Raw genomic sequence first — 15,512 nt, 5'->3', positions numbered from 1 at the left:
GTATGGATTCTGTGTTCCAAGATTTTAGCAGCTATAGCTGGAGGGTTACACATACAGATACTTTGAGAAATATATATATATATATTTACTAATTACGAGAAAAGGCTGAGAATGTAGAAAATAATATCTCTAGCTTTAAAATGTAGTCGATTCAAGTTTGAAATTCAATTTCTTTGATACATACAAGTATAATTTGCATTTTTGGGTTTGCACTACTAAAATTGGAACTCTACACAACAAATAAAAATCATACATTCATAGAAATGTAAAAAAAAAGCAAAGTAGAATGAGTTATATTTGCGCAAGTAAATAACTACAAATAGGTATCTGGTAAAAATATTTGGTTCACATATGTACATGTATGTTACATGTAGATCAAGTAAACTGGTAATGCTGAACTTTACATGAGAGCCCGGCTAAGCGACTTTTGTGTGAGAGCTGGTAGAGTCGTAGAAAGTGCTTGTTGTGAAATTTTGAGTGAACGATAAGCAGGTCGCGGTCAGCTGAGACTCCAGCATTTTGCAGAGCCTACAACAGGACTTATCTCTCAGCTACAACTCAACTATACATTATTATAGTAAAGTTTAGTAAATGATCAACATTGGTCAGTATTGACATCATAACTTCGTTCCAAGGCGAGAGAAAACAATACATGTAAAAAATCCACAACTACTCCCAGGCCAGCTCACTTTCTTAGAATCAATTGTACAAGACTACGAAAGCTCACTACTACTCATTGTTAAGGACATTGGCTGGCAATATAATGTTAAATGGCTGAAAACTTGTGTGTAAACAATCTCTCGAAGACTGAGCATGATGTCTCCCTAGTTTACTGCAAGCAGAAGCTGTGTGTGTTTTTAAGAGCCATCGTAACACACAAAAAATGGCTCTGTGATCTTGGCTGAACACGTCCAGTGGAGACTGGTGGTAAGGCAACTTCAATGACTGGAGACATGCAGTTGCGGAGAGCAATTTAAAAGTTGACTTGCAACAAAATTCACATTACAGTTATTTGGTATCAAAAGATTCACCATGTCTTACTCTGTTGTGTTACACGTGCCAAATACGTAGAAATGTGATTACAAGCTCTTAAAAGCTCAAAAACGAAAAGCCGCCGTAGATTGGAATCTCTTTATTTATCTGACGTATTCATTACAGTTTGGTTATCGCCTTGTCACGTGATGTTCTCACATGAATTGAAAGGCCAATAAAAAGCTCAATATACACTTATCGTAGCACTAGTTTATGACAAACAGTTCGGGTTTTACCGAAGACCCCGTATCAAATATAGATGCTCGCTACTTTACAGTTTTAGTTTGGCTTGGACTAATCGTCAACTCGTAATCTGATCATGTGACCCAATACTTCGAAAATAATTTTTGCAGCACTTTTCGATTATCACAGGTAACCAACAGGCTCGTCATGATTATCAGACAATGATATGTACTCCTTCGAGGTAAGGTTAAAAAGTTTAACGATTGTTTTACGGTAAGTTAAAAGATATCAGTGCTAAAAGTGACAGCATCAAAATGACGAAAAAACAGACACGTAAGAACAATAGACATGGATTTATTAAATGCGTGAAGTATGTGAAAATATTTCGACGAATGAGATTGCATGAAAGTGTAAACAGAAATCATCCTGTAACAACTACGTCCCATTTGAGCCGTTTTGGAAAGCGAATCCAAACTACGGCGGTCTCGTGTGGCTGCCATTAACTGTTCGTTTTTTAGCTTTTAAGAGCTTGTAATCACATTCCCATATATTTGGCACCTACAACACAACAGAGTAAGACGTGGTGAATCTTATGATACCAAATAACTGTAATGTGAATTTTGTTGCAAGTCAACCTTTAAGGTTTGATGTCATTCCTGTCTCCACCAATAGAATTGAACCTCAACCTGATGTCTTAAACATGAACTTTCACAAAATGGAAATAAATTTAATAAATGGAAAGTAACGGTATTTCTCTCTCTCATTTGCAATCATTTCTGATGTGATCTGACTGCCAGGATGTTTCAAGATTGAAATTGGTAAAACTTGATCATGGCTAAAATGATCAGATCAAGCAAAAGTGGGATTATGACATCTATAGTTGCAAAGAGACCAACAGACTAGAGACAGGTAATGCTGCAAGTTGGACGCAATAGCCGATATCAACTATAGCAATGATAACATCTAATGCCATCATTTCTGGCGTAGCTTTCTTCTGAACATTTTAACTGTGACCAAGTTTTATCAATTTCAATCTTAAAACATCCTGGCACTCAGATCACATGAAAAACAATTGCAAATGAGAGAAAAGTACCGATGCTTTTTGATAAAATTTATCAAAATATTGTGAAAGTCCATCTTTAAAAACCTAATACATGCGAGCTGAATCCTAGAGAAGCGCTACATTGCAGCTTCAATATTTTTAACGAGAACCATGAAAACATACAAGTGAAAGGAGCAATTACATAAACAAAACAACCCTTTGCAATTGATAACTAGTGCGTAACTTCTTGCGTCAACTTGAAAATTCCAAAGTCTAGTTCACAGCTTAAACAAACCAGTTCCCAACGGTCATTATGTAAGATATGATTCAATAGATCCCTGAACAACCTTGGTACATTGTACAACTTGATCGCTAAAAGATATTTTCAAGTGTTCTTCTAGACAATATAAAATATTACCTCATCATCACTATTTTCAGACTGTGAAAAAGTAAAATCCAGCTGAGATGTTTTAAGCACCTCCATAGTCGCGCTATCAAGCAAGTTAACGTACACCTGAGGGGGTTCAGCAAGGTAATCGCAAGTTAATGTGTAAAACAGGTCCAATTCATCTTCTAGGTCAAGGTTGCAAAGAATAGTCTACAAATGCAAAAGGTTAATGATTTATTCTGTGTGCTACATACTGTAGTACATGACAGTAGTAACTCCTGTTCTAGTAGTTTCATACAAAAGATTATTTGATTGTGAGATCATGTCTGAACTGCCTGCTTCACTGGATGCTCCCACACAAATCGAAATGAAAACAATCATTTTAAAACAAGATGTCGAGCTTACAGGAAGTTTGCCATAACCTTCATCAGAATTATTAATCCGAGACAAGGTACGCCCATATGTTGATACTGTACGGTGCTCGACGGGAGGAGAAAAGTCAAAGGAGACAGCAGGAAAGGCTGGCTGGAGTTGTTTACACATTGATGATTCTTCCGGAGTTTTAAAAATTCTACAAGAAAATAGTAAAGACTGGGGGAATAGTAAACACAAAATACCGTACAGGATGAAAATATCCGATGGATATAAAAATTCGCGATTTCGCGAGCAGTCAACTCCGCGAATTATTAAATTCCGTGAATAATTAGTTCTATTTTTTATCACAAGGGAGAATAACTACTGCATCAAATTGAAAACTAGTCGCTAGGCTAGTTTTTAATATAACTACTAAACGTAGGTGAGTTCCAAAACATTTTTAAAATCATTGCCTAGGCTTTGAGCTAACACCATTGCCAATGCATCACATTTATTTACAAAATTATTCAAGGTTGTCACGAGATAGGCAGAATGGCGTCATAGCGAAAATAGCCACTAGGCAGTACTAAACGTAGCCGAGTTCCAAAACTTCTTTAAAATCATTGCCGGGGTTCCGAGTTTTATTGCCATTGCAGCAAACTTTACAAAATTATTCAAGGTTTTTACAAGTAGTTCGGCATGGCTTCATCATCGCAAAACAGCTCTCTTAGTCTTTATACATTGAAATCAACTCCATCAATCTCGAATACCGAAGTTGAGGACGATCATGATTCTGATCTGGACATTATGGTATGTATTTGATGTGCTGTGCAGATACGTTTTTCCATTATTTACTGCATTAGTTAACTCTTTTGTTTAAAAAATGATCGCTTTCATTAAATACTTCAGCTATTGTTTTTGTACTTCCTTGACACTTGTTAAGATTTTTTTCTTTTTTGTGTTTACTGCAGATTGAGAATAAAACAACCTACTCCGATTACGAAAACTAGAGACAAGTAGTAATATTCATCAAGGCAGGAATATTGGCAAAGAAGCAACCAGTCAACCTAGACCCCTTCATTGACAACAACTCCTTGATATCGCTGCAGCAAACATGATTAAATTATATATTTTATTTCATGTATAGATATATTATAATTTATTACAAACTTGAGTGTACAAATAAAATTTTACAAACGATGAATGGAGTAAATATAAACAGTTTAGTCTATATTGCGGTTGTCTAGAGCAAAAAAATTAAACTGATACTCTTGATAAGTGAATACTAGCGTGTAATGGCGCTCTCTGACTAGTTATTTTGGTAATAGCAGCTCTACATCGCTGTTACTGTCTTGGGTAGATGTTAAAGACGATTCTCTTGCTACTACATGGCTGGTAAGGAAGTTATCATCAGAACTCTCCTCGTAGCTTACTATTGCAAAGTTCTGCCGGCTGGCCAAAGATTTGTGCTCGTAAAGGCGTTTTTGCTCTTTTTTTTAAATCAGATATATTCTTCTCGTAAGTAGCTGCGGTCACTTCTATCTGAATTTCCAGACTTCCCTGAATGATTCGTGATCTTCTAAAAATGACATACACCACCCTTGCAATCATTGTTCTTCCGTGTATGATGAAAAATCTCTCTCTCACACTAAAACAAATAATGAATTGGTAGGGATGGAAAACATGAATATTGCGTTTTACCGAAGAACCAAAGTAAGATTCAACTAATTTAGTAAATGTGAAAAACTCATTACTTACCACAAATTGTTGATTCATCAAAGGCCTCCAAATCTGTGAATATTCGTGAAAACTTCTGAACGCAACAAAGAATTTATAGCATAGTATGATCCACCCGTGGTTGTAAGCTAAATAGAAAACGGAACGCGCAATGCGCGCAGCCGCGCATGCGTGATGTTAACTCTATTGCTAGACGTAATAGAGTTAACTTTTCCTAGAGAGTGGCAGTTTTCATCCGCGAATAAATTCATCCGCGAATATGCATGAAAAGACAATTTTCGCGAAATATAACTCCGCGAATAAATTCATCCTGTACGGTATCTGCATTTCCATGTCACTCCATAAGACTGCGTAAGCCAGGGGTTCCCAATTAGGTTCACTGGTTTCCCCCTTTCCAGGCTACGAAAATTCTATTCCCCCCTATTCTATCAGGCTTCGTTTTGCTTTCAATCTGCATACTTCTTCATATTTAGTTCTTTCTGTATTCCACAGCACCAAATATTAAGTAGGCTATCACAACATTTAATAGTTTAACTATCTTTATAAAGGTCTAGTCAGCATCTTATTGGTGAAAAGAAAGTGGAAAATCTCCAAAGTTATAGAAAGTATGATGAAACTATGAATCACAAGATAGTACATAATGTAATAAACACCCAGTTTATTAACAACAAACAACAATATGCAGAGTGTAACTATTATGCACAGCTTTGCAAATACAATGTATCAGCAAAAATGTATAAATAAAGGCCGGAATTCCCCTGAAAATGAAAAATTCCTCTTTGGGGGAATTCCCCACCATTTGGGAACCACTGGTCTAAACAGTTTAAAGTTAGCTCTATTTAAATCTATGGAAAAAACATTAGATTTTTTGAAACTGGAATTTTTCAATTTTATTCACAGAGCCAGCAATCAATGATTTTATCATGAAAATTGATACAATAAATATATACATAGCAAGATAAACAAAACCTTTGACCAGACAAGTAAAAATGATTGATATAAAGTAGTATGATGTACAGCAATGTCAAAATACTTAAAAATTACCAATTTAGAAAAAAATTCTGAAAAAGCATTCCAAAAAAACGGTACTAATACTTAAAACATTGCAAACTGATACAAAATAATTGTAATTTTAGGGATGTCATACATCCTCTTTACAGGTGGGCTTGCATAATATTCCAACGACCAAACGAGCGGAGCGAAGTTTGAGAGTTTTTACGATAAATGCATGTGCACACAACTTACGAAAATTATTCATCAACAATGAGACGAACCCTTGTTTTGAAATCTCATCAACAAATTTAACCATCGTTTTGTAGAGTCGTTAAAGTATAATAACGATACAAAACACACTTAAGCCTATTTAATTATGTTATCAAGTCTTTGCAAACCGTCGGCATTATCTTAAAACTTACCCATCTGATCGGATTATACACAAATAGACAGATTAATTTGGACAAAAATCACCACAAAACGCTTGAAAAGCTTGGTTTAATAAAAGTTAAGACCGGCCTACGATACGCCAATAAAGCCGTGCGACAGATAGTAGAACTATTTAGCAGTGCACATTTCACGAGAAAACCGTGCTCATTTCACCAGTCTATGGCATTGTTTACTTGTAATCGAATTTATTCGAAGGTTTCTGTAATAAACGTAGACCGTTTGAGGCGTAAATCAAATTACAGGTACGAAATTGTGGTACACAGTTTATCAGCCTATGTTTTTTGTCCAATCACCGAAGGTTTCATTATTTAAAACAGCCGAAATTCTTTACAACTTATGTACAAGCTAGGGCGGAACTACAACGCCCCTTTATGACGAGAACATTTTTTATTTTGCTGCAGTTTCAGACGCGTGAACGCTCATACTTGCTTTCCGTTAAAGATCACTATCAAAACCATTCTACATTCAACGCAACCAACTTTTAAACTGTGTATAGTACACAGTAGCTTGCCATTTTACTTCTAATTTTGCATTTCAGAGTTATAATAAACATATTTCCTTATTGTTGTTGAATTACATACATTACAGTAGATTAGGCCTACAGCTTTATAACACTTTTATAACAGCTTTTATTTTGTTGCAGTTTGCAGAAATCTTCCAGACGCGTGAACGCTCATACTTGCTTTCTGTTAAAGATCGCTATCAATACCATTCTACATTCAACACAACCAACTTTCAAACTGTGTATAGTACACAGTAGCTTGCCATTTTACTTTTGCATTTCAGAGTTATAATAAACATATTTCCTTATCGTTGTTGTTAAAATACATACACTACAGTAGGTTAGGCCTACAGCTTAAATTAATATTTTTATCGTTGTAAAACAGGTTTGAGATAGTAGTAGATTAGGTGTGATTTTTTGTGTGATTAGGTGTGATTTATTATTGTATTAAACCAAGCTTTTCAAGCTATTTCTAGAACACTTCTATTTCAATTTCTATTTCAAACAAGTCTCATTTACACTATACTCTGTCAATTCCTGCTGAGAACTACTTTTTCAACAACCAACAATACCCTTTCTTTCTTCCATTATCACTTTGGTCGTGGGCTGTATGACAGTGGAATTTCTAGTTAGTATATTTTATCAGAAAGTATTGACATTTTTCCATCATTTGCAATTTTTTATGATGTTTGAAGTGGTCTGATTGCCAGGATGTTTCAAGATTAAAATCAATAAAACTTGATCAGGATTAAAAAGCTCAAATCAAGTGAAACTGCATCTATGTCATCTATAGTTGCTAAGAGACAGAATAGAGACGCGTAATGCTGCAACTTGAGCATAATAGCTGATATCAACTCCAGCAACGATAACAACTAGTGACAACATTTCACACAAATTTCTCTTCTGTGCATTTTAATTACCATGAAGTTTTGTCTATTTTAATATTGAAACATACTGGCAGCCAGATCACCTCAAACATCAAAAACAATTTCAAATGATAGAAAAATATAATTTTGTGTAAGTTTGGCTTTAAAGTCACCTGATAGGTTAAGAGAAAAAACCAATTATTACAAACGAACTAATTGAAAAAATAGCCCTGATAGTAAAACGCATAATCTCAAATCTGATTAAAGTACAAGATATAAGAAACGGTGAAGTAGACATACTGCCCTCTGCTGCTAAAACCGTTTATCTCACTTAAAAATTATTTTTTGTATGCAGTTGGCCAATTTTGCTCTAACAGTTTAGTTTGAGCAAAATTTGTTTTACATAATCTTTTCAACTAATATGTAATTTAATTTCATCAACAGGGATTATTAATTTCTATGTTAATCTATCATGAGTAGTTTTATCTGCGGTTCCCTTACACAAAGTTCGAGAATTCTGCAGATAAAACTACTTATCAACTGTCAAGTAATTTTATGTGCTGTTGACGGTATCTGATGCATGCAAAGTCTGCTGCTTAAAGGTTGACTTGCAACAAAATTCCCATTACAGTTATTTGATATGAAAAGATTCACCATGTCTTACTCTGTTGTACTGTAGGTGCAAAATATGTGGGAATGTGATTACAAGCTCTTAAAAGCTAAAAAACTAACAGAAAATCGCAGCCACACGAGACCGCCGTAGTTTGGATTCTTTCAAAAACAGCTCAAATGTGACGTAGTTGTGGTAGATGGTTTCTGTTTACGCTTTCATGCAACCTTATTCGTCGAAATATTTTCACAAATATACTTCACGCATTCAATAAAACCATGTCTATTGTTCTTACGCGTCTGTTTTACCGTCATTGTAATGCTGTCACTTTTAGCAGTGATATTTTATAACTTACCGTAAAAATTCATTTAATTTTTTAACCTTACCTCAAAGGAGTACATATCATTGTCTGATAATCATGACGAGCCTGTTGGTCGCCTGTGATAATTGAAAAGTGCTGCAAAAGTGATTTGCGAAATATTGGGTCACATGATCAGATTACGACTTGACGATTTGATCAAGCCGAAACAAAACTGTAAAGTAGTGAGCATCTATATTTGATACGGGGTCGTCGGTAAAACCCGAAGTGTTTGTCATAAACTAGTGCTACGGTAAGTTTTATATTGAGTTTTTTATTGGCCTTTCAATTCACGTGAGAACATCACGTGACAAGACAATAACTAAACTGTAATGACTACGCCAGATAAATAAACAGATTCCAATCTACGGCGGCTTTTCGTTTTTGAGCTTTTAAGAGCTTGTAATTACATTTCCACATATTTGGCACCTACAACACAACAGAGTAAGACATGGTGAATCTTTTGATACCAAATAACTGTAATGTGAATTTTGTTGCAAGTCAACCTCTAATTAAACTATTTATTACTTATGCAATATCTGTTTAGTAAGCTTTGAAATTTTGTGTTGCCTTTGTTAGATTTCATAATTAGATTAAGCAGCAGACTTTGCATAAATCAGATACCCTCGACCACACATAAAATTACTTAACAGCTGATAAGTAGTTTTATCTGCAGAATTCTCGCAGTTGGTTTAAGGGAACCGCAGATAAAACTACTCATAATAGATTAACATAGGGATTAATAATCCCTTTATGATGAAATCAAATTACATAATAGCTGAAGAGATTATGTAACAGAAGTTTGCTCAAACTAAAATACTAGAGCAGAATTGACCAGCTGCATTGCAAAAAATCATTTTCAAGTGAGATAAGTGGTTTTAGCAGCAGAGGGTAGCATACATAACACTATACTTTATTACTTAATATACAGAAAGGTGACGGAAAAACAAATTATATGAGTGAAAACACTGTTAAACATTTGTTAAATTACCAAACATAAACAATAAGAGGCAAAACAAGAATAAAACATCACTGATAGAAACACACACCTGATGGAATGCTCCCCTTTTTGTATAATATGCCCAGACTCCGTTTCACTAAACATTGTGATGTCTTTGAAGAAGATGCTCCTGCTGTCAATAGGCTTTAATACCCCTAGTGGAATTGATAAGTTAATTATATTAGAAATACATGCGTAAAAGAGAATCATCCAACCAAGGGATAATAAGGCAGCCACTTCTAAGGCTTGTCAGCCATTTCATAAATTCTTTACATTCTTTAAAAAGTTACATAAAATTCTATGGTACATCACAGAAGTATGGTACGCCAAACGATTATGGTATGTCACAAGAGTATGATACATCACACGAGTATGGTTCGTCACACGATTATGGTTCGTAACACGATTATGGTTCGTCACACGATTATGGTAGGTCACACGATTATGGTAGGTCACACGATTATGGTAGGTCACACGATTATGGTAGGTCACACGAGTATGGTACATCACACGATTATGGTAAGTTACACGAGTATGGTACATCACAGGAGTATGGTACATCACACGATTATGGTACGTCACACGAGTATGGTAGATCACACGAGTATGGTACATCACACGATTATGGTACGTCACATTATTATGATACGTCACACAAGAATGATACGCCACACGAGTATGGTACGTCACACGAGTATGATACATCACACGAGTATGATACGCCACACGAGTATGGTACGTCATACGAGTATGGTATGTCATACGAGTATGGTACGTCACGCGAGTATGATACGTCACGCGAGTATGATATGTCACACGAGTATGGTTTTCATCATACGAGTATGGTTTTCGTCACATGAGTATGGTACATCGCACGAGTATGGTACGTCACACAAGTATGATACGTCACACGAGTATGGTACGTGACACGATTATGGTACGTCACACGAGTACGGTAGGTCACACGAGTATGGTAGGTCACACGAGTATGGTACGTCACACGAGTATGATATGGCACATGAGTATGGTATGCCACACGAGTATGGTACGCCACATGAGTATGGTACATCATACGAGTATGGTACATCACACGAGTATGGTACGTCACACGAGTATGGTACGTCACACGAGTACGGTACATCAAACGAGTACGGTACATCACACGAGTATGGTACGTCACTTATGTATGAACAAATAGTTGGTGGTTAAACTTTAATTGAAAAATAAGTACGAGTTTTTACTGGAATATCAAAAACACATTTAAATGTCTTTAAAAATCACCAAAATGGTTATCACAAAAAAGACAATATAAAAATATAAAATAAAAGGTATGAATGAAGATAAGTTGGGCTTTTAAAAACAAGCAGATCTTTGCATGTACTTAAAACTATTGATAACAGTATTTGAAAAACCAGCAAAATATTAGATCTTTCGAATGTACTTATTTTACCTAAAAACGATTAAAATTTAAGATAATTGTTATTATAAGTGGATTGAAATATAAGATTTAAATTTTTGACAAAAATGTGTAAACATGCGCATTAAAAAACCGCCAAAAATTGAGTAATAAGATCGCAAAACTATTAGAAAAACAATTTAAAAAAGTTGGAGATATAAAAGTCTATAATGAGGGTTTAAATATTTTAAAACTATGGTTTTAAAAAAACCAGGTCTAGTGCCAAATATGCTGCAATTTTATAAATATGATAAGTTTCCTATCTAAGAAATGTTTGATAGCCATGAACAAGATACTGGAGAATATAAATGAACAAATACTGTGCAAAAATTTTTATAAAATATTTCAAAATCAAATAAAATTGTTTAAAAAAACATTTACAAATGTCTAGTGTACACACTTGTCTTCATCTACTTTTGCACACAAAATTTGGATGAGTGAAGTCCTTCAACTTGAGCATTGTTAATGATTTTTGTATCACTTACCGATTGTTTCACCATTCAATGTCCTAATATTGTGCCCTCCATGTGTTGCTCCAGTAAGCAACACATATGGAAAGCCTCCCATTTGCATAGAAAATCCATCACATTTGTTTACAACCAAGAGTGGGGCTGGCAAGTCAGCAAAACCTGAAGAGGATTTGCAATATATCGAGAAATACATTCTTCAGCAAACTTCATAGCTGTCAAGTGGTTTTATCACAAAATGGTTCTGCTGGTATGGTGAACAGAAAACTGACATGCTTTTGCTTTAAATGATTGATTTTATCACAGAATGGTGCTGCCAGTATGGTGAACAGAAAACTAACATACTATCGCTGTAAATGATTGATTTTATCACAGAATGGTGCTGCCAGTATGGTGAACAGAAAACTAACATACTCTCGCTGTAAATGATTGATTTTATCACAAAATGGTGCTGCCAGTATGGTAAACAGAAAACTGACAAGCTATCACTGTAAATGATTGATTTTATCACAGAAAGGTGCTGCCAGTATGATGAACAGAAAACTGACATGCTATTGATGCAAATGATTGATTTTATTACAGAATGGTGCTGCTGGTATGATGAACAGAAAACTGACATGCTGTCGCTGTAATAATGTGACATTATCAACGACTGGTGCTGCCAAGACTGACTTACATACACTGTGCATATGAGAATATAAGTTCAATTGAATATTGTAAATGTCTGACTTACTATTGATCTCAATATAAGAACTGAGAGTTGAGAGTGAGCCATGAATGTTGTATAAAGAGACTGTGTCCCTCCCTGTGTGAAGAACTAACATATCAAGTGAAAGAGTTGCTAGCTTTATCAGATCTGTAGGCCGACAACCCTACCAAAAAATGAGAGCTTAGATAATTGCACGTCTCCCATGCTACATTCTAAAGATATTCCAGCTGCAACTCGGTGAACTTTTATAAAGTCCCTATAAGGTCAGCACAAAATAAGTAGGGAAGGATCAATTACTTTTCTTCTTATTCCATCACTGCACATGTATACAGAAATTTTCTAGCCATTAATTTTAGCTGGTGGTAAATGAAATATATAAAATAATTGATTTCGTTAGTATGTCTCTGAGAGTAAATTTTTTAGCAATGTCGAACTCATAGGTTTTTAGAAAAGCAGTAAAACTTGTAAGCTAATTTTTACACAATTTCTGGGTTTTGTATACATCTGGTTTTACTGAAACATTCTTGATACTTCCTTCCAAAGTCCTGTGCCACAGATCAATCACAGTGCACAAACCATTATAAACTATTGTAAAAATTAGGCTATTCATAGAAATATACTCTCATGCATTTTAGCAATTAACGTGTAACTTCTGAATATGATATAATAACCAAAACATTCACGCTTCCCTGTGTTGACTCAAAATTTAGGATTTTGGTTTAGTGCAATTTTCATTTTGTTATCAACGTCAAACCATTGGCAGTGTTATAGTATCTTCGAATTTGAAAAGTTTTGAAAGGGATTCAACGTATTATTGTGTAACTTGATTATTTGCCTTAGCAACTTATTTACTTACCAGATTTTTGTTTATTGTCAGGCAGCCCTTATAGCTCAAGGGAAAAACTGAGAACAGAAATACTTTGAAGAGCCTCTGACATTTTTGATGGAGAGAAACGAAGAAAGATTCGTAAGCTACATTCCAGTCCATCTTGGCTGATTTGTAATTTCGATCCGCATCCAAAATAAAATGCTTCACATATCCCTTTGTAGCGCTGAAGTGTATGACTGAAATGGAGATCGCCGAATTAAAATGATCCAGTATAATTGTATGGAGTATTTCACTTCCACATATCAGCAGTAACAAAATGTGTTTTTAGCCACAAGTTGAAAATGGAGGACAATAACTGATAGTTTACAACTGATAGATAACAATGATTGTAGAGAGTAGATAACTCACCAACAAGTTTCCTCAAATCATTAACAGTAGAGAGCACTAAAGCGCTTGGCTGGCAGCAGTGATTTTTTATGCAGTTAACGCAATTTTGGCCGATAGGTGCTTGAACATAAATGTACTCCTCTACGTTGTGAACAAAGGGAGAGGATAGAAAGTTCCTCTTCTGCGAGATAAAAAAACAACCGACAGAAAAAACTGAATGTAAATTCTGAGAGTAGATCCTATTCTGTTCATAGTGAAGTGAACGGCGGGACCGAATCTCGGCAATTGGTTGGAAGGTATAGGAGGTACTTAGAACAAGACTTCTGAGAAAACGAGACGCTTTTCTACAAATAAATAGATAAGGCATGGAATTAATGGAATGCTGCTTAAAAGCTACAGAAAAAACTTTAACGCCCAATTGACTACAAATCATAAAAAAGAATTTATTAAAACTTAAATACGTAAATACGTAAAAGAAGATACTAGACCACAAACAACTTACATGAAGATTGTGTGTAAGTGGCTAGAAATTAACAGGTATGAGAAATAAGGCTCAACCTGTAGATTTCTTCACAGCATTTAATAAGTATAACGCTTAAAATCATAAGAACAAAAACCAGGGTTTGACCATGTACTTGTTCTGAATAGCATGTTGATTATCATACCTTGAGTTGCGTACAGACCGAGAGCTATGTGTCTGGCCCTCTATTTCTCTAAGTATAGTAAGTATCTGAGGAGCCCTCGAGCTCAGCTTGGACGTATCATGACTACAAGCTTCAACTGAGAGCACATGTTTACTGACGTGTCCTTTTGACTTCTGTCGACGCACTGACTCCATATGCCTTTCGAAAAACTACGAAAAAGAGCTTGAAAAAATACGATGGAGAAAATACTCTTTTATAAGAATAGCATATTAACGTGTGAACGTATGCTTGAAACTGGTAGTGTAGCAAGTTTCGTTATGCTAATTGCTAAGATGCGATTGATGACCTTGAATCGAAATCACTGCCGAGTTGATGAGTTAATACTACATTAGTAGTAGGTGTTAGTATGTTAGTAGACACCATAAATGTGTGTCTGTGCACCATGTCTTTACACTTTACTATAATTATGTTGAGCCATGAAGTATTATTTTATATTCATCTAATCTTTTACAGTTTATATAATACTGAAAAATCTTATTTTAGATTTCACGGTGCTGTTGGTGATTACACATAAATACATAATGTCCATGTATTTATCACCATCAATGAAATCTAGTAAAGTGAATTCTAAAATAAGATTTCTCAACATTATACAGATTGTAAAATATTAGATGAATATAAAATAATACTTCATGGCTCAACATATAGTAAAATATAAAGTAATGGTGCACAGACACACTTGTATGGTTGATAAGAACACACTAAAATAGTTGAGAATTGCAAAGAGTAGGCTGCAGCATAGACAAAAGTTAAATATACTAAGATAGATAATTGACAAATAAAAGATAATAATATTGAGATATGATTACCTTTGCTGCTCCAGTAATCAATGATATGGTAATATAGTAGGTATGTAAGGCAGTCTAGGTATAAAATTTAGTAGAAAGATAGAACGCAATATTAACCTGTCTGTGGACAAAATGCCTACCGGTAAGGGAAAAGTGAAGAACCCCGTTGGTGGACACAGGAGTGAGCTACTCCAGTCAACTAATCATCAGTGGCAGCAGTGACATAACCCACCAAATGATTACATAATATATGCAGTTCTCTCAACTGGGTGCTAACTACTTGATTAGGTAAAATGAACAAACAAGGCTAGCTAGCTAGCGCGAAAAAGTTACAGGTAGGATACCGGAAACTCACAGATAAAATCACATGATTCCAATATATACATGCACAATAACTTGGCTAGAAACTGTAGAGCATCCAAATATATAAAGCTAAAGGCTAGTTCACACTATATCACCGTAGTTCGACGTTGATGCCGCAATACTTGATCGCCGGTGATCATCGATGATAACCATGTTCACACTATCACGAACCCATCCGTGTTTGCATCAGGAAATACTCTGTGATATTTATTTTTTTTAATTTTTGCGAAGATACCTCTTTGTTTTCGTATGCGGGAATCAAAAACTAGTCCCGCAGCGACTATTATAAACGAA

At 35.1% G+C, this 15,512-nt stretch overlaps 1 protein-coding gene across 1 annotated transcript; it reads right to left on the bottom strand.

Moving 5' to 3' along the window:
• Positions 1-210: 210 nt before the first annotated feature.
• Positions 211-14,201, bottom strand: LOC137405184 (uncharacterized). The gene is made up of 9 exons (XM_068091411.1): positions 14,029-14,201; positions 13,385-13,707; positions 13,004-13,212; positions 12,172-12,310; positions 11,457-11,600; positions 9,565-9,670; positions 3,051-3,216; positions 2,676-2,855; positions 211-528 (listed from the first exon to the last, which is right to left on the bottom strand). The coding sequence occupies exons 1-9, from the start codon at positions 14,199-14,201 to the stop codon at positions 376-378; spliced, it is 1,593 nt and encodes a 530-aa protein (XP_067947512.1). The 3' UTR covers positions 211-375.
• Positions 14,202-15,512: the final 1,311 nt, after the last annotated feature.

The sequence above is a fragment of the Watersipora subatra genome, chromosome 9 (genome assembly GCF_963576615.1).
Source record: "Watersipora subatra chromosome 9, tzWatSuba1.1, whole genome shotgun sequence".
In the NCBI taxonomy this organism is placed as follows: Eukaryota; Metazoa; Bryozoa; class Gymnolaemata; order Cheilostomatida; family Watersiporidae; genus Watersipora; species Watersipora subatra.
The sequence above is the reverse complement of the archived record's forward strand: the minus strand, read 5'-3'. Positions and strand labels throughout refer to the sequence as shown.